The sequence below is a fragment of the Pantherophis guttatus genome, chromosome 7, assembly GCF_059756535.1.
Source record: "Pantherophis guttatus breed Tessera chromosome 7, ASM5975653v1, whole genome shotgun sequence".
NCBI lineage: Eukaryota > Metazoa > Chordata > Lepidosauria > Squamata > Colubridae > Pantherophis > Pantherophis guttatus.
Genome location: NC_142069.1, coordinates 30,596,406 through 30,615,886, shown reverse-complemented (window position 1 = coordinate 30,615,886; position 19,481 = coordinate 30,596,406). Strand labels below are relative to the sequence as shown.

General features: G+C 39.3%; 1 protein-coding gene across 1 annotated transcript; it reads left to right on the top strand.

Annotated features, from left to right (window-relative positions):
• Positions 1 to 388: 388 nt before the first annotated feature.
• LOC117655884 (extracellular serine/threonine protein kinase FAM20C-like) lies at positions 389 to 19,377 on the top strand. The gene is made up of 11 exons (XM_034403731.3): positions 389 to 547; positions 1,111 to 1,728; positions 5,071 to 5,231; positions 6,419 to 6,497; positions 9,038 to 9,130; positions 10,692 to 10,807; positions 11,155 to 11,335; positions 13,001 to 13,110; positions 14,858 to 14,939; positions 15,914 to 15,973; positions 17,685 to 19,377. Exons 2-11 carry the CDS (start codon positions 1,238 to 1,240, stop codon positions 17,920 to 17,922), a joined length of 1,611 nt encoding a protein of 536 aa, XP_034259622.1. The 5' UTR covers positions 389 to 547; positions 1,111 to 1,237; the 3' UTR covers positions 17,923 to 19,377.
• Positions 19,378 to 19,481: the final 104 nt, after the last annotated feature.

Sequence of the window (19,481 nt, the reverse complement as noted above, 5' to 3'; positions counted from 1 at the left end):
GTGAAGCGGTATATAGGTCCAAGTGCTATTGCTATTACTATAAACCCAGGCAGTGGTGAGATTCAAATAATTTAACAACCGGTTCTCTGCCCTAATGACCAACTGGGTAGGCATGGCTTGGTGGTCATGTGACCGTGTGGGCGTGGCCAATTCAACATCACTCACATCAATGGGCGCTTCACCTTAGTTGTTACAATGTAATAAGGGTTAACCAGAGAGGCAGTTTCTGTAAGCAGGGCAATAAAGATTAGGCTAGAAATAATACCAGAATGTTTCCTTCCTGCCTTCCTTAAAGGATTAGCCCTGTAAGTGGAAAAAAATAAAATAAGATTTCTTCTAACAACTGGTTCTCTGAACTGCTTAGAAAGTTAACAACCGGTTCTCCCGAATAGGTGCGAACTGGCTGAATCCCACCATTGGACCCAGGCAAGGCAAAATGTTGGACACCCATAGCTAAACCATTGATCCATAGAGCCTACTTCAATCAACAATGATCAACAAACCAGCCTTGCCTATGTTTATACACAGGCCGAAATAAACTAGCAGGGTAATTGTTTGTCCCGTGACGGTGAAAACATGTTTTATTTTTACATTCTGAGGACAAAGTGACATGTTTCCATAATAAAGATTTGTGAAATGAACGCATGTGCCTACATCTTTACCTATACATCAACTGATTGATAGCCCATGCTTCATCAATTTTTTTAAAAAAATAAATCCTAGATATTTCATCCAAAAAATTCCAGTGCAAGTTATCATGTTGCAATAGCCAGTTTTAACAACTGCTGTTGCATGACACTATGATTTGAAAAGACTTGCGGATTGGCTAATCTGCTACTATTGATTTGGAGTTTGGTCTCTTCACATTAACCTTGACTCCACCTGCTCTTCTCTTATCAACATAGTTAAAATTCATAGACAACCTCTCTTTCCCCGCTTTCCTTGCTGAGGACTACTTGCTGAAGGAAATTTTTGTAGCAGACGTAGCTTTGGGGTTTTTTTTTTTCATAAGTAAAGGTGATTATAACATAAATGGAGAGATTATAGTTATTTAATTGTTTATTTTACTTGAAAAAAAGTTGAACTTCTGCATTTCTCTCTGGATTACAGTTCTGGAAGTACTATTCTTACTGCTGCATTCTTGCAATTAGGATTGAAAAAGAAGAGAGACTTTTTCTGTTTACATGTGAATCTTTGACATTCCATTGCGTCTTGCTGTATCTAAGAATCCAAGAAGATGGTACGCTACTTGCCTTTTTTGCTCCAGAGGAAACTCAAAGCCACCCTTTGTCTTTTTCTCCTTATGGTTGTCCTGATACACATCGTGATGGATTTTGTGCCCTCTGCTGATTATACGTCCTGCAGGTGTCTATCTAAAGCCACAGGTACCTTGGACCATTTATCACCCAGTTCCTTATTAGCAGCTCAGAATAAGCTGAATCTGAGGAATCTTCAGGATTTTAGTAGCAGTAACAGCTCCCTGGAAAAAGGAATTCACTCAACAGAAGGTGTGTCACATGTAGGTGGCCTCAGCAATGTGGCTCTCCAAGATGTCAACATCAAGCAACAGGAAACCAAAGAAAACCCCAGCCAGAAAATCAAATCCAAATTGTCTGCTCTTTTTCATCATCCTCTGTATAAGATCCCAATCCCAAAAGTTGCAAAGAAAGACAAACTATTTGGGATCAAGCCAAAGATGAATCTCTTCATACAAAGTAGTGATGAACGGTGAGAGATCCTCTTTTCCTTCTGGATGACTCGCTCAGCTTAACGTGTTCTCTTCTTAGACGAGTTTGTGTCTATTCCTGCCCAGATTCTATTATTAAGTGCATAATATTTTCTTTCCCCATTTTGGAAGAATTTTCTTCTCAGTAGGTTGTGTGGATAATTTGATTCTGACTCTTCCCTGAGGCACAACGCCCCATGTGAGATAATATCACCCTCTCCTCATTAGTGATCACAATTGGTTCAAGCAACGTTTCATAAAGTGAAGTGGTTGCTGAATGAACATGTGAGTAAGAGAGAGAGAAAGAGGAAGAGATGGTGTGAAGATCACTGTTGGTTGCCATTTCATTTAGATGAAATTCTGTCCTACAGTCATGACCCATTTTCTTCCTTTTTTGCCACTATTGATATAAGAAGTGTATGCCCACCTATTATGGAAAGAATTGTAATCCTAGCAGACATGGTTTTCTACCATGAGTACTTCCTAAAACCTCTATAATAATGTCTAACAACAATATATAAAATCAGTACTGAAAGCATGCATGCCAGGTCATGGGATTCAGACGGAAGTACTTTACATAGGGTGTTGTGATCAGATTATTGTAATTTACCTCTGTATATTATGCTGACTTCCAAATGCCCCTTTGTGTTCAGAATGAACCAACATCCTTCTGCTCTTCTTCTCTTTCCAGTTCTTTTCTCTATTACAGGAGTGTCAAACTCAATTTCATTGAGGACCGCATCAGGGTTGTGTTTGACCTTGGGGGGGGGTAGGGGGAGCATGGCCAGAGTGGGCATGGCCAGCTCAACATAACTCACCAAGACTCTATTTTTGGCCATGATGGCCTCCTTCAGCCCTCTGCCAGCAAAAACAGAGCCCAGGAGGGCCACGTGTGGCCTTCCGGAGCTGTTCTGGCCCGTATGTGGCCTGTGCAGCTAGTAGCTGATTCAGACAGCGAGGAGGGTGGTGTGGTGCTGTGCCAGCAGCCTGTGCAACTGGCATTTGAGTCGGACAATGAAGAGGCTGGAGAAGATGTGGTACCAGAGGCAGGGATTCAGCCAAGGCCTTCAGAACCTCCAGAAGCTCCCTTAAGTAAAGAGGACAAAGAAGAGGAGCCTCTTCTCGATGCACAGGCGCGCAGAGCTGCCAAAAGGCAGGAATGGCTCCTCAGGAGGAGATCTCCTCGAGAGTAAGGCTTGGGGCTAATTGGCCACTCCCTTAGCCTATTTAAGGAGGAATGCCGACTGAAGCAATTTGCAGGGAACAACTTCGTTCACATACCTTCGTGTCTTGTCTTGCTTATCTTATCAGCTTCCTGCAAATTGCTTCTGGGCATTCTGCCAACCACAGTAAACTTTCAGTATTATTCTTTGGATTCTTGGCAGCTGTTAATGCAGTTAATTAACAGCCGTTGTTGTAAAAAACTGGTTTATTTAGTAAACTAAGGTTTGAACGGACTTTGTGTGTGCTGCGTTCTTTGGGGTCTGTAGCTGGGGCAGAACATGAGCTCTGTTTTCACTGGCAGAGGCACTGCACACCAGTCCTTCGCTGTTTCCAGGGCAGGCCCGTGGGCCAGATCTAAGCACCCGTGGGTCCAGTTCTGGCTCCCGGGCCTTGAGTTTGACACCCCTGCTCTATTATTTCTAATAGACAATTATGATGCTACTTGTATCTGTTTAAAGCAGGATCTGCTGAGCCTTATTTTTTCACTACACAGCATCATTGCTCAACACAGCAGTGCTATTTGATGCAGGATGTACAAACTAGAACAAAAAAGAATTATGTTTATCCCATCAACCGTAGTTACATATACAAATATATAGTTGCACATACAAACGCACAGAATTTTCTATTCCACAGTAGGAAACTGTGGGATGTGGCTGCACTGTATGGCCATTTCAGCAGATACTGGTTTAAGGCTGATTGCAATAGAAAAATGAAATCAGAAAGTTAGATCACGCAACTAGATTTTGAAATGTGCCATCACCCCAATTCTAATGTTTAGCTCTTTCATTCTACATTATTACTATGGTTGGTTGCAATCAGCCAGATGTTTAGACTGGATTTGGCAATTTTGTTCAGCTATCAAGGCCTTCCCAAGAATGTGGAAATGGCCAATGTTATTGTTTAATAATGTTAAAGGTATCATTGCATATTGTAAGCTGTTTCAAGCAAAACTGCCTTTTGCATTTGACTGATGATGATTTGATCAATGCCAATGGTGTTCAAGTGGTACTCCAGATGTTCTGGTTTTTATCCAAGGCACCTATTGCTATTGGTTTTTGCTTTCGTTTGCCACAGTTGTTCTACTATTTGCAGAGTTTTATAGTTTGTGATTTTGTATGGTTCTTTCTCTTCCGTTCTGGGAGAAATAGGAGGAAGAAGTATTAGAAGTTCGCCATCTTGAATTATTTATAAAAAATAAACGAGACAAGGAACAAACAAACAAATGCCTGTCTATTTAAATTCTAAAGTCCCAAAACACTTTAGCTTCTTCACATATTTTATTACTTTGTCTTTTTTTTTTTGGTCCCATCAGTTCTCGCTTGCAGCCAAGTTGCCTTCTGGACAAAATACTGTACTTGCTTGCAGGCAATATCCCTTACCCAGACTTTTTTTTGCCTTTCTCATCCACAATTGCTAAATTTGGAGTGTTATGTGGCAAGTTTAATTATTATTTTATTTGTCCAAAAGGTGTGAAGATATAGCGGCCAGTTCTTTAGCTGGTGTTGCCCTTCATTTGCACTAAGTTCTCCATAAGAACCTAGGACAATGTTGGCAAACCTTTTCGGCACTGAGTGCTGAAACAGGAGCACGTGTGCGTGTGCCGGCGAGTGCCAAAAACTGGAAGAGCAGTTCCCTGGCATGCTTGGGAGTGCTGGAAACTGGAAGAGCAGTTCCCCAGCGTGCACGCCGGTAACCTGGTCTTCCGGTTTTTGGCATGCATGCATGTGCAAAGACCAGCTGGCCAGCACGCATGCATGTGCCAGAACTTGGAAGAGCAATGGGCGATGGCTGGTGTGCCCAGAGAGATGGCTCTGTGTGCCATTTTCAGCACGTGTGCCATAGGTTCGCCATCACAGACCTAGGATGTCATCATGGGGGTTTGGTTTGGTTTGGTTTGGTTTGGTTTGATTTGGTTTGGTTTGGTTTGGTTTGGTTTGGTTTGGTTTGGTTTGGTTTGGTTTGGTTTGGTTACTTCTAGAGATTTCAGGATAGCTTTAATGTGTCGATATCTTTATCCAGTAGCTTTATTTTGCTTGTAATTCAATGTGTAAATTCCATATTCATACATAGGATGTAATAATAACTCAGTAGCTTGATTTTGTGTGTTGGATCTGCAGAATCATAAGCAACAATGCAGAAGGTCTTCAGAACCAGAGTGCTCACCCTGCTTGGCTCAGTTTTTACGCTGGAATCAATCGCTATGAACTGTACGGCCGCCATGATCCCTCTCGCCATGACTTGATGAAGGATTTGGCCAAACAGAAAATTATCAGCTCAGGTATTACATAGCATTTCAGATGCTCCATCTAACTCATTGTTTGTTTGTTTTTTCATTCTGTTTTCTCCTTTCTACTGTTTAAACCATCCACAGAGAAGAGTGTTAGAGGAAGGAGGGGTCTCTTCTGCAGATGAGCTACTTAGTACTAACCAACCAAAATAAGGACGCATCTTTTTGTAGACCACAGCCGTACTTTTTGTTAACAAATTTTGCCTGAAATCCAAGGGTACAAGGTGATGACATCTTGGACAGATTAGTTTTCTCTGTTTATTTGTTTTACTGAATGTTTTATTTAGATATGTTAAATCAACCTGACATCTTATCTTTTCCCTTTCTCCTCCACCTGCTGGGAAAATGAACTCTTCATGTTTGGCAGTTTGTTTCTGGGCTATTTGATTGCCAAAAGTGAAGTTTGGGAGCCAGATAAGCTCATTAATTACATCCCCCATGCCAAGAGTTTGCCAAGATTCTCAGTGCAAACAAAAGACAGCCATGTTTCTCTTTGTTATTTTTAATATTTTTTTTCTATTTAAATACACACATGCCACTGGCAAATACATGACAGCAGAGTTAAACAGCTTGATATCTACTCTTTAACCTGTGGACAAGCATACTATAATATATAGCATACATATTCTGTATTCTGTTATAATAATTCTAATAGAAAAATACTGAAAGATGGAGATTGGGGAAATAATAATTTGATTTTGAATCTAAAATGCATAAAAAGCCTGAAGCTGATGTAGAACATAAGAACACTGTTATACTGTTTAATGGCTACTGGCTACCATTTGGATATGGCTACCATATCCAAAAAAGGTCCTAGTACAGTAGGTTGCCAGATCAAAAATTAAATTTAGGAGTCAATTATTATTAAATTACTGCAGAACCACATACAGAGGATAAGCAGTCTCTAAGTGGTAATAAAATCACCACAGCCAATGGTCACAAAACCCAGTTTGGTAGACATCATATTTAGGAAGAAATTTGGCGTGAAACACTAAAAGTGTGAGAAAGAAGCCTACTTCATAATCATATTTTTAAAACCAGGATTTTTATTCAACGAACACTTTTCAAGGTGTTTGAATGAACAAGATAAATGGATCATTTTATGCTCATCTATAAAATAAAATATACAGCAATCTAAGTCTCTTCATGAGCTCTAATACTTGTTAATGTCATTTCAGTTCAGAAGCCTGGAGGAACTCAACTGAAGCTTATCATGACTTTTCCCAATCATGGCCAAGCTCTCTTCAAACCTATGAAGTAAGGCACCTTGATACATTAATTGTGATCCCCTCCAAAATGGGCTATTTGGATATGCTGAGAGTGTAACTCCAAAGGCAATGCTAGCTGAAAATTTGGGAATTTCAGGCTGACTTGGGAGAGTGCTCTTTATCATGGCCCTGAGCATCTTTTCATGCATTGCACCAATCCTTGATGGGTTTACATTAAACCTACACTTTGTAAATTAATTGGTAACTAAAGCATCTTTGTACAGCAAGCTGATAAGGTAATCCTGGAATTGTCATCTGTATCCCAAGTGAAAAAGCACCTTTAGAACGTTCCATGGCCTAGGACCGGGGTATCTACGAGACCGCCTTCTGCCACCAGTAGCCTCTCACCGACCAGTACGCTCCCACAGAGAGGGGCTTCTTAGGGTGCCATTGGTCAAACAGTGTCGACTGGCGGCCCCTAGGGGGAGAGCCTTCTCTGTGGGAGCACCTGCCATCTGGAATGAGCTCCCCCCAGAGATACGGAGGATCACTGATCTGCGCACTTTCCGCCGTGCCCTCAAAACATTCCTATTCCAGCAGGCTGGCCTGGCCTAACCTCTTTTTTAAACTGTTTTTTAAATTTTTTAAATTTTAAATTTGTCATATAAAAATTGGGGTTTTTAAATTTTGTTTTCTGGGCCATATTATTTAATCGTATTTTAATGGTTTTTTAACATTTGTATTACATGTATTTTATCTTTTGGCTGTTCACCGCCCTGAGTCCTTCGGGAGTAGGGCGGTATATAAATACAATAAACTAAACTAAACTAAAAAGAAGTTTGTTTGCTAAACACACCTATTCAATGACTCTATAAGAAGCAATTTAAATGTAAATATCAAAATGTAAAGTCAGGTACAGAGGCTGCTGACTACAAAGATGCCTCCATATTGGTTTCTTGGCAAAAGGTAATGAAGGCTACTGTAGGAAAATGATACATGTGCCCCTTTGCTAGCAAGCCTGTTTCTATATCCCAGACAGCATATTTTATAAGGCTAGCATTGAAACAGAAATGGATTGACTTGCTCTGTATTTCTCATGGGGTTTCATCTGCAGAAAAAATGTCATGGCCACAGAGATAATAAAATTACACAGGAGTTATATAATAAATCATCAACAGCTGCAAATCTGATTACAAGTTAAAGGCGGAATTTAAGTGTTCTTTCAAAAATAGGCACTTCTCAGTGTATGGGGAACATCTGGGAAAATAGCTCAAAATACTAGCAGACAGTGTCATATTTTAATTAGAGTTAGAACCAAAAATATTCAATGCTTCAGAGAAAAAACATTCACAACCCTTTAAAGCATTTTGTAATCCCTATATCCTAGCAAAAGAACAGCAATCTTGCACTTCTGTTCCCTATCAATATGCCTGCGTTCCCTAATTTAATGCCATATTCATGAGTGTTCAGATTGATTCACTGAATATTTAATAGAAATGTCCTTAAAATTACTCTGAAATTTTCTACCACAAGATGGTTACATATGGCGCTGTAGTAAAAAATAGTTATCCTTATTACCACCCTAGCACAGTTGTAGCTATTGCAGAGTTCTGTTTTGATGGAGATGCGCGACCTCTGCTGGTGAAAGGCTTAAATTGAAGTTCTTAGTGTTTTTCAAGCTGGAATCCACAATAACACTTCCTTTTCAGAAATAATGGACATTGTAATCCAAACATTCCCGGAAAGGTCTGAATTGAGAAAACTCTTTAGAACGATAAAATTGAATAACATTAATTGGATGCTAGTTTGTTTGAACAGATTCAGCTGAAAGACTGTAGCTCTGCAAAGCATGCACTTTGCATACAAAATGTCTCCAACATCTCCAGATAGATCAGGGGTGTCAAACTCAATTTCATTGAGAGTCGCATCAGAGTGGTGTTTGACCTCAGGAGGCCAGGGAGGGAGTGGCCATCTTGACATCACTCGTGTCAGGGGCGCCAGTAGTGGCCCGAGCACTCTGCCAGCAAAAACAGGCTCATAAGCTCCATTTTCATTCTCAACAGCCACCTGCAGCCTTCTGCCAGCAAAAATGTAGCTTGGGGATGCTGTGCCCTGGGCCCCATTTTTGGCTGTGACAGCCTTTTGCAGCCCTCTGCCAGCGAAAACAGCGCTCCAAGCACCGTTTCCACTGGCAGAGGCACTCTGTGCCGGTCCTTCACTGTTTCCAGGGCGGCCCTGTGGGTCAGATCTAAGTGACCCAGGGGCTGGATCCAGCCCACGGGCCTTGAGTTTGATACCCCTGAGATAGATTGACAAAATATCCACCGCTTGAAGTCACAAGAGTTACTACTGCTGTAAAATACTAAGATGATGGATGCAAATGTGATTTGCTATAAGAACCTTGCCTATTCTTATTTCATGTGCAAACTGATCTCCCAGGTGCAAAGGAGATTCGGACTTGACTTCAACTTGAATTCTCAGTAACACCATATTGTTGGGGAATTCTGTGAGCTGGATGAAGTTTCTTAGGGAAACTATCTGATATTTTGTTTCTGATATCCCATTCTACTCTTCTCTCTGCCTTCCTAGGCAAACCCGAGACCAGGAGACTTCAGCAGACTTCTTTTACTTTTCAGATTTTGAGCGGCACAATGCAGAAATATCAGCTTTTCATTTGGACAGGTAAGTTCAGTCTAATTCTCTTCTTCAAAATATACCTATGCTTTATTTTCAAGAGGTGGTTAGTAAAAAAAAAATTAGTTTAAACCTAGAATATACTCTGTCTGTAAACAAATTCAGGTTTCGGCACTTTTTGTTGCAGAATAATCCCAGTAGTACAGAAAAAGAACTCTACTTAGGCTCTTTTGAGCTGTTGTTATTAGAGTAGGCAAGGCTGAGCTAGTAGAAGACAACTTCCTGCCCTGAATGTGAGTAGAAAGAATGGTGAAATACACATCATAATAAAAAATAACAATATTACCAGCCTGACACTTTAAAACAATGTTTGAGAAGACATCTGAAAATGCCATGAACACCAATGGGTCAGTGAACAAATCAAGCAAGAGTTCTGACTCAAGGCTCAAATGACCAGACTCAAATTATTTTACTTCAGACATATTATGTGAAAACTTGGAAAAGGATCTAATTCTGGGAAAAGTGAAAGGAAAGAGAAGAAGAAGGTGACAGCAGCAAGGTGGTGGCTTCAGTTACAGTAGCAATGACTGCAATGTTGGAAAACTTGAAAGACCAGATTAGAACAAATCATCATGGAGAAAATCTATTTATGCGATTGCTAGGAATTTAAAATGATTTGATGGCACATAATCAATCAAAATAGTGATTTTGGCTGATATGAGATCCAGGCATACAACAAGCTATAGAACAGGGTCGGATAATCAATAACCTTTTAGATTTTGTGGGAATATAAATCTGAATATCCTTGATTACAGGATTACGATGTTTACTTAAAGGAAGCAGGAATCCTAAAACTTCTGGCTGGCCACAGGTTTTCACCATTTGATCTAGTGTGTTGAGATCATGACAAAGTTATTGGTAGCCATTCTGAAATTCTAGCTCTGCTTGGTGTATTCAAGGTTACACTAAGTGTTTCATGTTTATATGAGGTCTGGCCATTTCAAAGCTTATCCATCACTGAGTTCAGATTAGCCTCAGTAAAGACTATCCTTGAAGGGTACAGCACAGTCCAATTTCTAGCAGGATTTACTACACCTTTGCCGTGGGTCTCTTTAAGCAGGTGGGAAGCCCCATTTAATTTTCAGAATAAAGGGAGCATCCTGAGAAATTTACTCAGAGCATTCACTCAGAGCATTGCTGCTATAATCCAAACTCTCCAAGGTAAGACGCAATCCATCAAGGAATCCTTCACCAAGAGTTCCATAAAGGATCTGGCAGAAGATGATACAAGATACTTTTCAATGCACCCAGTCCATAGCAGTTTGCTAGAAGGCAAACCTCAGGTCAAGGCTTGAGGCCCGCATCATAATTTTATTTATTTTTATTTATTTATTTCATCAAGCATATATTTTATGACAGATACAAGTGTAAACATAATTATAAATACATGAAAAGGATATGAATAAAAGAAAACATTAGGATGAATACAACTATTGGAAAAAGTTAATTGATATTGTTTGATTGTAGGCTCTATGGCGTTAATAGTACATAGGCTAAGCTATCTATTCTTTATTCCAACTTTTCTCCTGCATTTGCCTTTTCCATGCAGGATCTTGGACTTTAGAAGAATTCCCCCAGTTTCTGGACGCTTGGTGAACATAGCCGAGGACGTTCGTGACATTACAACAGATAAGAAACTGTTTAAAACGTTTTTCATCTCCCCAGGTGAGTATCTCCCTGCCCCATTCTTGACACCTCCCCTCAACTTTGGAAACAATGAATAATTGTGTCTTTGAATTTATGGGGGCAATTGTGTAAATCTTTCCCAATAAACTGCTCTCTAGATTTTAGTGTGGCTCCTACAATTCCTGGACAGCTTCACCACTGCATTGTAGAAAAATGCAACAGTTTAGAGAAGACCAAGACAGATTAACTATGACAGGAATTTAAACTATTTCCCTCTCTCTTCGAATCTGTAAGACAGGTGGTGGCACGATCTATCACAGAAAAAAATGCCTCTGTGTTTCAGTTCCCTAACTTTTGCTTCCTTCCATTTTGCCTGAATCAACCAGCTGGCAACACCTGTTTCTTTGGTGTGTGCTCCTACTATTGCTCCACTGAACATGCTTTGTGTGGCAAACCCGACCATCTTGAAGGATCCATGGCAGCCTTGTTGCCTGACAAAATGATAGCTGAACGCCAGTCTTGGCGGAGTCCCTGGAGGCGTTCCTATTCCAAGATCAAGAAAGCTGAGTGAGTATCCAAAAGGAGAAAAGAAAAGCCACTACTGCTAAAAAGAGGATTTAAAAAGCAAAAAGAACATTCTAGATAGAGTGGGGACATGTGAGATTGTTGTGAGAAACAGAACAATCAACGAAAGGAGAAAGTGAGGCACTTAGTCTAAACTTAAAGGAATTGGTACAAGCCATGAAGGTACATCCCTGAGCCCACCAATTTGGACATCTTGCCTCCCCCCACTTTTTTTTCAACTATTTTACTTTTTTAAAAAATTCCCTTTGCTTTTATGCTTATATGAGCCCAAAAAAAGTCCAGTAAGAGGACAAAGAACACCACACCTGCAAAATATTCAGTGGCTCCTTTATCACTAGTGGCTTGAAGAAGCTGATTCTGTTTAAAAAAGATTAAAGCATGGGTCTCAAGTAACTAATGGAAATAGGCATTTTTTAAATGTCTTTTCTATATATGAATATAGATATATAAATATCTCAAGCTTCAGATACAAGATAAAAAAAGATTCAGAAATCTAAAATTAAAAAAATGTAAATTTATAACCATGACAGAACATGGATATCAGCAGAAAGATATATTTCCCTATTCACCATTGTATAAATAAATGTTGATCTGTTGCCTGTCTGGTATGATCTCCTGGAAATGAAGAAAAGGAAATGAGCCTCTTATTTTAAGCGGTTGAGACATACTGCTTCATACTTGTGGGAAAGGCTCATGTCATAAAAATGCATTATTTTTCTGGGCAAGCATGCCACTTTCTCTATTTCTGTTGCTTTTCTTAAGGTCTCAGGATCAAGGTTCACCCTATCAGCAATGAGAAGTGCAGCACATTTTCATTGCTTTGAAAAGGAAGCAGAATTCCATTGTGCCACTTATTCTCATGGTTATTTTACTGGCAGAAAAAGGAAAAGATGCTTCAGAGATTTTCCTGGTTTGAGTGTCATCACTTAGTATGCATCTGCATGAGTGGAAAAAGAGAGAAGTCATTTGTAGCTCAGCTCACACAGCAAAGTATATTGGCTTTTGTAACTGCAGCATCATGCAAACAAGCTCAAAAGAATCTCTGTACCCAAACAGCATGCATTTGCAAAATGCAAGGTGACCTGAGGAAGGAGTTCGACCAAAGCTGCTTCCTTTTTCCAATATGAGATTTATTTATTGTTGCTATTAAGACTGCATGTCCTACCGGTGACCAATATACCCCAGCAGTTTAAAACAGAAACACAAAATAAAATTAAAATGAAGAATAACTAAATTATATTTGAAAACACACCATGGATATTTTATGTTGGTAAATATTCTTATATGCTGCTCAAAAGTATACAACGGTAGTGGTTGGGAGAGAGAGAGAATAGTGGATATAGTTTAACGGTAACAGAGTTGGAAGGGGCCTTGGAGGTTATTTTAGTCCAACCCTCTGGTCATGTAGACCTATACTGGGATTCAAACCGCCGAACTGCCAACCTTTCTGATCGCCAAGCTCAGTGTCTTAGCCGCTGAGCCACCTAGCCAGGCTATATAAACAGATAGAATACTAAAAGGGAACTACTGTAAATGATTAACCATTAGAAGCCTGTCCAAAGCCATGGATTCTTGAGGCCTTTATGAACAGAGACGTTAGGCCAAACATTTAGCAGATAATATTTCACAATGGCTGACTTTTCCCAGGTGGGAGCTGAATGAAAATTACTGTGCTCAGGTTCGAAAGACACCACCTTATGACAACACAACCCGACTTCTGAGTCTCATTGATATGACCATGCTTGATTTTCTCATGGGTAAGTATGTTCACGTATTTATACTGGGGACAAGGGACCTGGATCTGTGGTAGCAAAAGGCAGGGGCAGAAGGCCCCAGATTATGCCTCTGATTCAGCCTCTGTCTGGCATTTCCACTGCAGATATTTCAGCTCAGCTTGTAGGTATGAGACTGTGGTGCTAGCGCAGTGTTTCTCAACCTTGGTAGCTTGAAGATGGGTGGACTTCAACTCCCAGAATCCCCCAGCCAGCACTGCTGGCTGGGGGATTCTGGGAGTTGAAGTCCACCCATCTTCAAGCTACCAAGGTTGAGAAACACTGTGCTAGAGTTTCCTAACCATAAGGCCCATTGCATCTTGCAAAACAAAGGATCTCTGTCTGTGTAAAACTGGCTGCCCACCAGCTTCTCCAAAATAGCCTTTCGCTGGCAAGACACTGTGCTGAAATTCACAAGAAAACAATCGCTCCTTCTGTAACATTTCTCAGAGTCGCTTGTTCTGGCCTGTTTTTTTTTTAGCATTGCCTTACCATTCCGGAAGGGGACATTCTTTTTCTCAGCTGGTTATCCCACTTCAGAAGAACCAAGTTCATACTAGTTAAAACTTGTCACAATAAGGAATGTAGAGGCCTGCATCTTAACTAAATTTGAAGACCCTGAATAATTTCAGAAAGTTCATTGAAGGCCTTATATTCACTATTTACCAAGGCCTATTGTTGGCCGATTTAGCCCAGTTCTGTCCAACCAACTGTCAATGGCTCTGCAGGTTTCATAAGCTGTCTGTTTGATATAGTAAAAAGTGTAACTTAGTTTTTCTAAGCTCTTTTTCTCAGCTTCGGGTTAATATGCAAACAAAGTTTCACCTTTCAAACTTACACAGAAACAAAACTTTAATCTTTTCTGTAGTGTTTTCAGGATACATGTAAGAAAATTCAGATAAAATGTGGCTTGCTAAAAGCTCCTTTATTCAAATTAATACTCAACATACAATGGTATATTTTATAGTTTATAATGGCAAACATGTGTCACTATGCCCTCTAGTGGAAGTATTGCATTTGTTTTCATAGTCATATCCTATATACTACATTTGAACAATAGGCATATACAGTATAAGCATTTAGAGGATTGGCCATCCCATCTATTCCTGATTTTTGCTCCAAAAATGCAGCTGCTTATTATGTATTGTTATTACAATGTTTAACTGACCAGTCAGAGTAACCTATTTGATTAGCGGGCAGCAGAAGCACAAACATAGCATCTTAAAAGATAATATAATTTATTAAAATACTGATAATCTGCTTTGTTGAATGTTCCTCAGTTGGAGGAATAGGAAAAAAAGGTTTATTTGAATACACATGCCCATTCACTCTCCCATCCTATAAATCAGGTTATATACTACATGACCTGTGGCTTTGAAAATCCATATTCTTTATATCTTGCAGAATAAGTAATATAGCTCATCCATGATTTTAGCATGTAGTATCACTCTCTTTTTAAAATGTAGACTCAGACAAATACACTTCTGACGGTGGCAGAAGAGTAATATATGTTTGTATCCCAATATTATATATTCTAATGGCCACCTAAGAACTGGGTCACTCTCAAGATAATTCTCTCTCTGAACAGATTCGTGTCAGAAACAAAACTGAGTGACAGTTGGTATCCATATTTCCCAAAGAACAAATGTACTGTATACTTTTGGTCTTATAGCTCTGGTATGGGCAAATTTTGGTGACACATTTTCTTCCACTGCTTTCTCTTTATCTGCAGGAAATATGGATAGGCACCATTATGAGACCTTTGAAAAGTTTGGTAACCACACTTTTTATCTTCACCTGGACAATGGCAGAGGGTGAGAAAGTGTTGCTATCTTCCTAAGGATGGGCAAGAGATTTTGCAAAGCTTTTGAATTCTGACTATAATGATCTGTATCTTTGAAAGCAGGGCTAACATCAGAGGTTATCTCAATATATTCTTCAGATGTATGGGGGATGCGCCTGGCTAAAAAATCTGGGGACTGTAACTTCAACACATTTTGGAAAGTCCCAGATTAAAACAACAAGAACAACCATTCTGCACTAATTCAAAATAAACCACCACCCCCATTGTGGGATAGACTTTGAAAGGAAGAGTTTACAAGTTAAGGATTTCAAACAAGGAAGAGCTACTTGCAAAGTGGTTTTGTGCTAGAATCCAGTGAACTAGTCTCTGCGGTCTCAGCACTTGGCAAGTATTATTTGAATGCCAAGAAGTACTTATCTACTGGCACTATTTATACATGATAAGGAGAATTATAATTTACTTTAAGACTACAGCTATAGTGTTATACTAAAATTTAACAGTAGAATAGCTGTCAACTCAGAAAGCACTTTCATCTTTTAGAAACCTGACAATGACATTATATAAAATGTAACACTACAAGCAGTATGATTAGAAGAATTCCTACCATGTTTTGCCTCTGGATAATTCCTTTCTTCTCAGCAACAGAATAAGATAACTACATTATCCAGCTATGTCTAATTTTCACGTTCCATTTCATTGGCAGCATTTGAATTGTGTACAATAATCTCTTGAGATGAATCCATGTCATGTACTGATTAGTCTGTTGGACTAGACTGGGAGATCCAGATCCAAAATCTCAAGTAACAAGATTATTCACTGTTTTAGTCCAACATACCTCAGGATTGTTGTGGGGATAAAATTAGAGGACAGAATGTAGTTTTATGCCACTTCTTTCTCTGAAGAACAGGGAAATTGTTTGTAATGGATAGGATTACTCCTCCTCCAAATTATGTCTTAATCTGCTATTTTTATTCTTGTTCTCAGGTTTGGGAGACATTCTCATGATGAAATGTCTATTCTGACTCCCCTTCGTCAATGCTGCATGTAAGGATAATTTTTTACCTCTTAAAATTTGCATTTGCTAGGGTAATACAATTTAGGATGTTTTAAGGAAGTTCCAGATTTCTGCAATGAAAAACTAATGTTGCTTGTAAATGAAATTGTCAAGGTGCTCTCTCAAAAGTGCTGTTTTTTTAGTATGAGGACATCACACATCCAAATCCTCCATTGTTTAGTTTGTTCAGGAGAGTAGGATATCATACATGGGAGCAAGAGTGATTTCTGTTGAACTGTTTCTCATCACTAGTCCAATATTGCTGAGACTGTTCAAATTTTTTTATTTATTTAATTATGAGATTTATTTGCCACCCATCTCATATCCAGTGACTTGGATACTTCCTGAATGTCTACATAACAAAAGGTATGCCCATTAATTACATTTACCCAATTAACTATCATACAATGGCCCTGATGGCCTAATTCAGCCTTTCTCAAAGAGAATGTCCTCAAGAGATATTGGGCTTCCATAATTTTCGCTCAACATGGCCATCTTATTTACCATGTTTCCCCCAAAATAAGACCCTGTCTTATATTTTTTGAACCCGGAAATAAGCGCTTGGCCTTATTTTCGGGGGAGGTTTTATTATTTTGGGCCGTGTGGAGCAAAACAAAGCTCCTCTTGCCATCTTACTTGATTTACACCTCTGTCTACCTAACCCTAACCCGAGGAAATGGTGGGGACCGGCTGCAAATGTGCTTAAATATTTTCAGGAAGGGCTTATTTTCGGGGAGGGCTTATTTTAGTGCACGCGCTCAAAAGCCCAATTGGGCTTATCATCCAGGGAGGTCTTATTTTTGGGGAAACAGGGTAGAAAATATTAAATCTAACTAATCTCAAAACATAGGGTAAAGAAGAAAATTATCTGAGTTTGGAACACCCAATAGTATGGAGGATATGATATTTGTGTATTTACTTCTGACTGAATTTCCTCTTATAAAAGCTGAAGATTAATATATCTAAAGAGCTCCAAGTTAGGCAAGGTGGTTTAATGTGACTGTGTTTAGGTTAATTTTGAAGGTCAATTTTCACCCAGTTCAGTAGTTCCATGAACCAGCTCCCTTTCCAATTCTGAAGTATGAATTATCTGAGACTGATGGCAGGTTCCAATTGACACATTTGGATGTAGGGTAACTCGAAATGCAAAGGAGCATGTAACCATGTTTCTGGCAGAAATCTGTTAAAATGCACATGCTCTGGGTAGAAAAATGCCTACCAAACTACTTCATGGATGCATTTGTTTGAAATCTGAACCAGGGAACATTTTGTAAACAGCACCAAATTAAAGTTGATTCAGTTGAATCACAATAAGGAATGGATTTTTCCCAAATACCCATAGGACAATATTATTTTTCAATCTTAATTACATTTACTGCATGGGTGTCAAACTTGCGGAGTCACGTTGCTGTCATGTGACGTATCATGACATTTCCCCCCTTCGCAGAGCTAGGGTGGGTGTGGCCTGCATGTCACGCATCCGGCCCACGGCTGCCAGTTTGACACCCTTGGTTACTGGATTCCATAATTATGAGCATTTCTCACCTTGACAGTTCTAAGACTTCTCATGACTGTCCTGATTCATATTGGTCTTTCAAGTCCATATGCATTTATTTTAATTCAATTGCATTGATAGAAATACTAAATATATTTTCTCTCTTCTATATATATTCTCTTTTCCTTGTTGTTACTGTCTCCCAGTATTAAAAAGTCAACCTTCCTGCGACTGCAACTGCTTGCTACTGAGCCTTTTCGCTTGAGTGATGTCATGCGTGAATCATTAGCCTCAGATCCCCTGTCTCCAGTCTTATCAGAGCCTCATCTGGAAGCACTGGATCGACGACTCAAAAAGATATTGGCTATGGTGGAAAACTGCAGGAAGGCAGATGGACATGAAGAAGTAATAATTGATGACTTAAAAGGAAAGCCGTATTTTTAGTTCAGAGTAGCTAGAGAAGTGATCTTACCCACAGTAGACACATAATAACCCCAACCTGCTATTTCTGTTTACTCATGAAGAAATTATTTCAGATCTACCATTGCTATTTATTGGAGGGGGTGGGGGGAGGGCATCTATAGTTTATTGAATTCCAGTATGGAACTGGGAACTTTGTCCACTGCCAGATCAGACTATTTGTTCATTTAAGTAAGGCCTTAACAGTCATGTACAGCAAGAAATCAATTCAGACTATGGTGCCAACTTCCAGTCAATTCCTCCAGACTGCCTCTTGAGAAAGAAAAGAGTATCGGGAGTAAAAAGGGACTGGAGGCTAGGGAGAGTTCACAGTGTCTCGTGTCACCAGTTCCTTGAAGTTGCCCAGAAGTTGCCTCTGCAGCTCTTGATAGGAAAAAAAAGTTATCTGCCTCTGACAACTGCTAGGTAATATTACCTACTAAGGCCTCAGGCACCAAGTTTTCCTATTGTTATGGTCCTTTTAGAAAGGGCGAGATGTGAACCTGGAATCGTCTGCCTGAAAGCATATCAATGGTTATCTGAATAATTAGTTCAATGTAATATGCAACATTCTGCTTCAGGTAATAACCAACTAAATGGAAATATATGCATTCTGTACAGTATATAGTGTTTTACAGGAACATAACCAGTCGATAGTGAGCCATCCAGCCCATATTATTGATCTTGACCAGCAGTAGCTCACTGGCATTTTAGACAATTTTTTCCCCAAGTCCTTCTTGGTGATGCCAAGAATAAAATTTTAGATCTTTCGTATATAAAGAGGAAATGATGTGTGAAGTCTACCCATAGAGGGGAATGTGTAGACTCAGGCAAGGCTCCTGGTAACCTGTGGTTCTCCAGATATTCTTGTACAACACCTGCTAGCAACATCCAGAAGCACCAGCCAATGAGAAAGATTGCTGTTCAAAAGCATCTCGATAGATACAGGTTGCTTACTCCTGTCCTTGGGTAGGTGGATTCAAAGGAAAACATGCATACATAGTTACACCAATGATTTAACATGATTGCCCATGAATTAGTTTTATGGCCTTTTGGATGAAATTTTTTTTAAAGCAATTGAAGAAATGCTATTGTAGCTACTGGTCAATTACTGCATTACAAATTTATTGGGAACTTCAGGTATGAGTGTTCTTATTTCTCCAAGAATATAACAAATGAATGAATAACAAATTGTTTTAATGATATTTTAGGTCTTTAGAGGGGAAAGTAGCCAAGGTATATTTTCTGCTGAAAATGACAAGCAAATGTGCCATGGTTTATTCAGGGTACTGTGTTAACTCTGAAAAGATTGCATCATGTTTATTAATTGTGCCTCAATGTTCATACATACCTTTTCCAAGTCTTTTACAGCAACAGATTTTCTAGATCCTGTTAAATAAGAGTGTAAGATTAAAATAAATACCCAGAACATGGTATAAATATGTGTTTAATTTCTACATTAGCTACATAGGTGTGATGCAACAGGAAATTTTCACTTTAAAATTTTGGCCTATTGAGGCCAATTGGTAGCATATCTGGAAAAA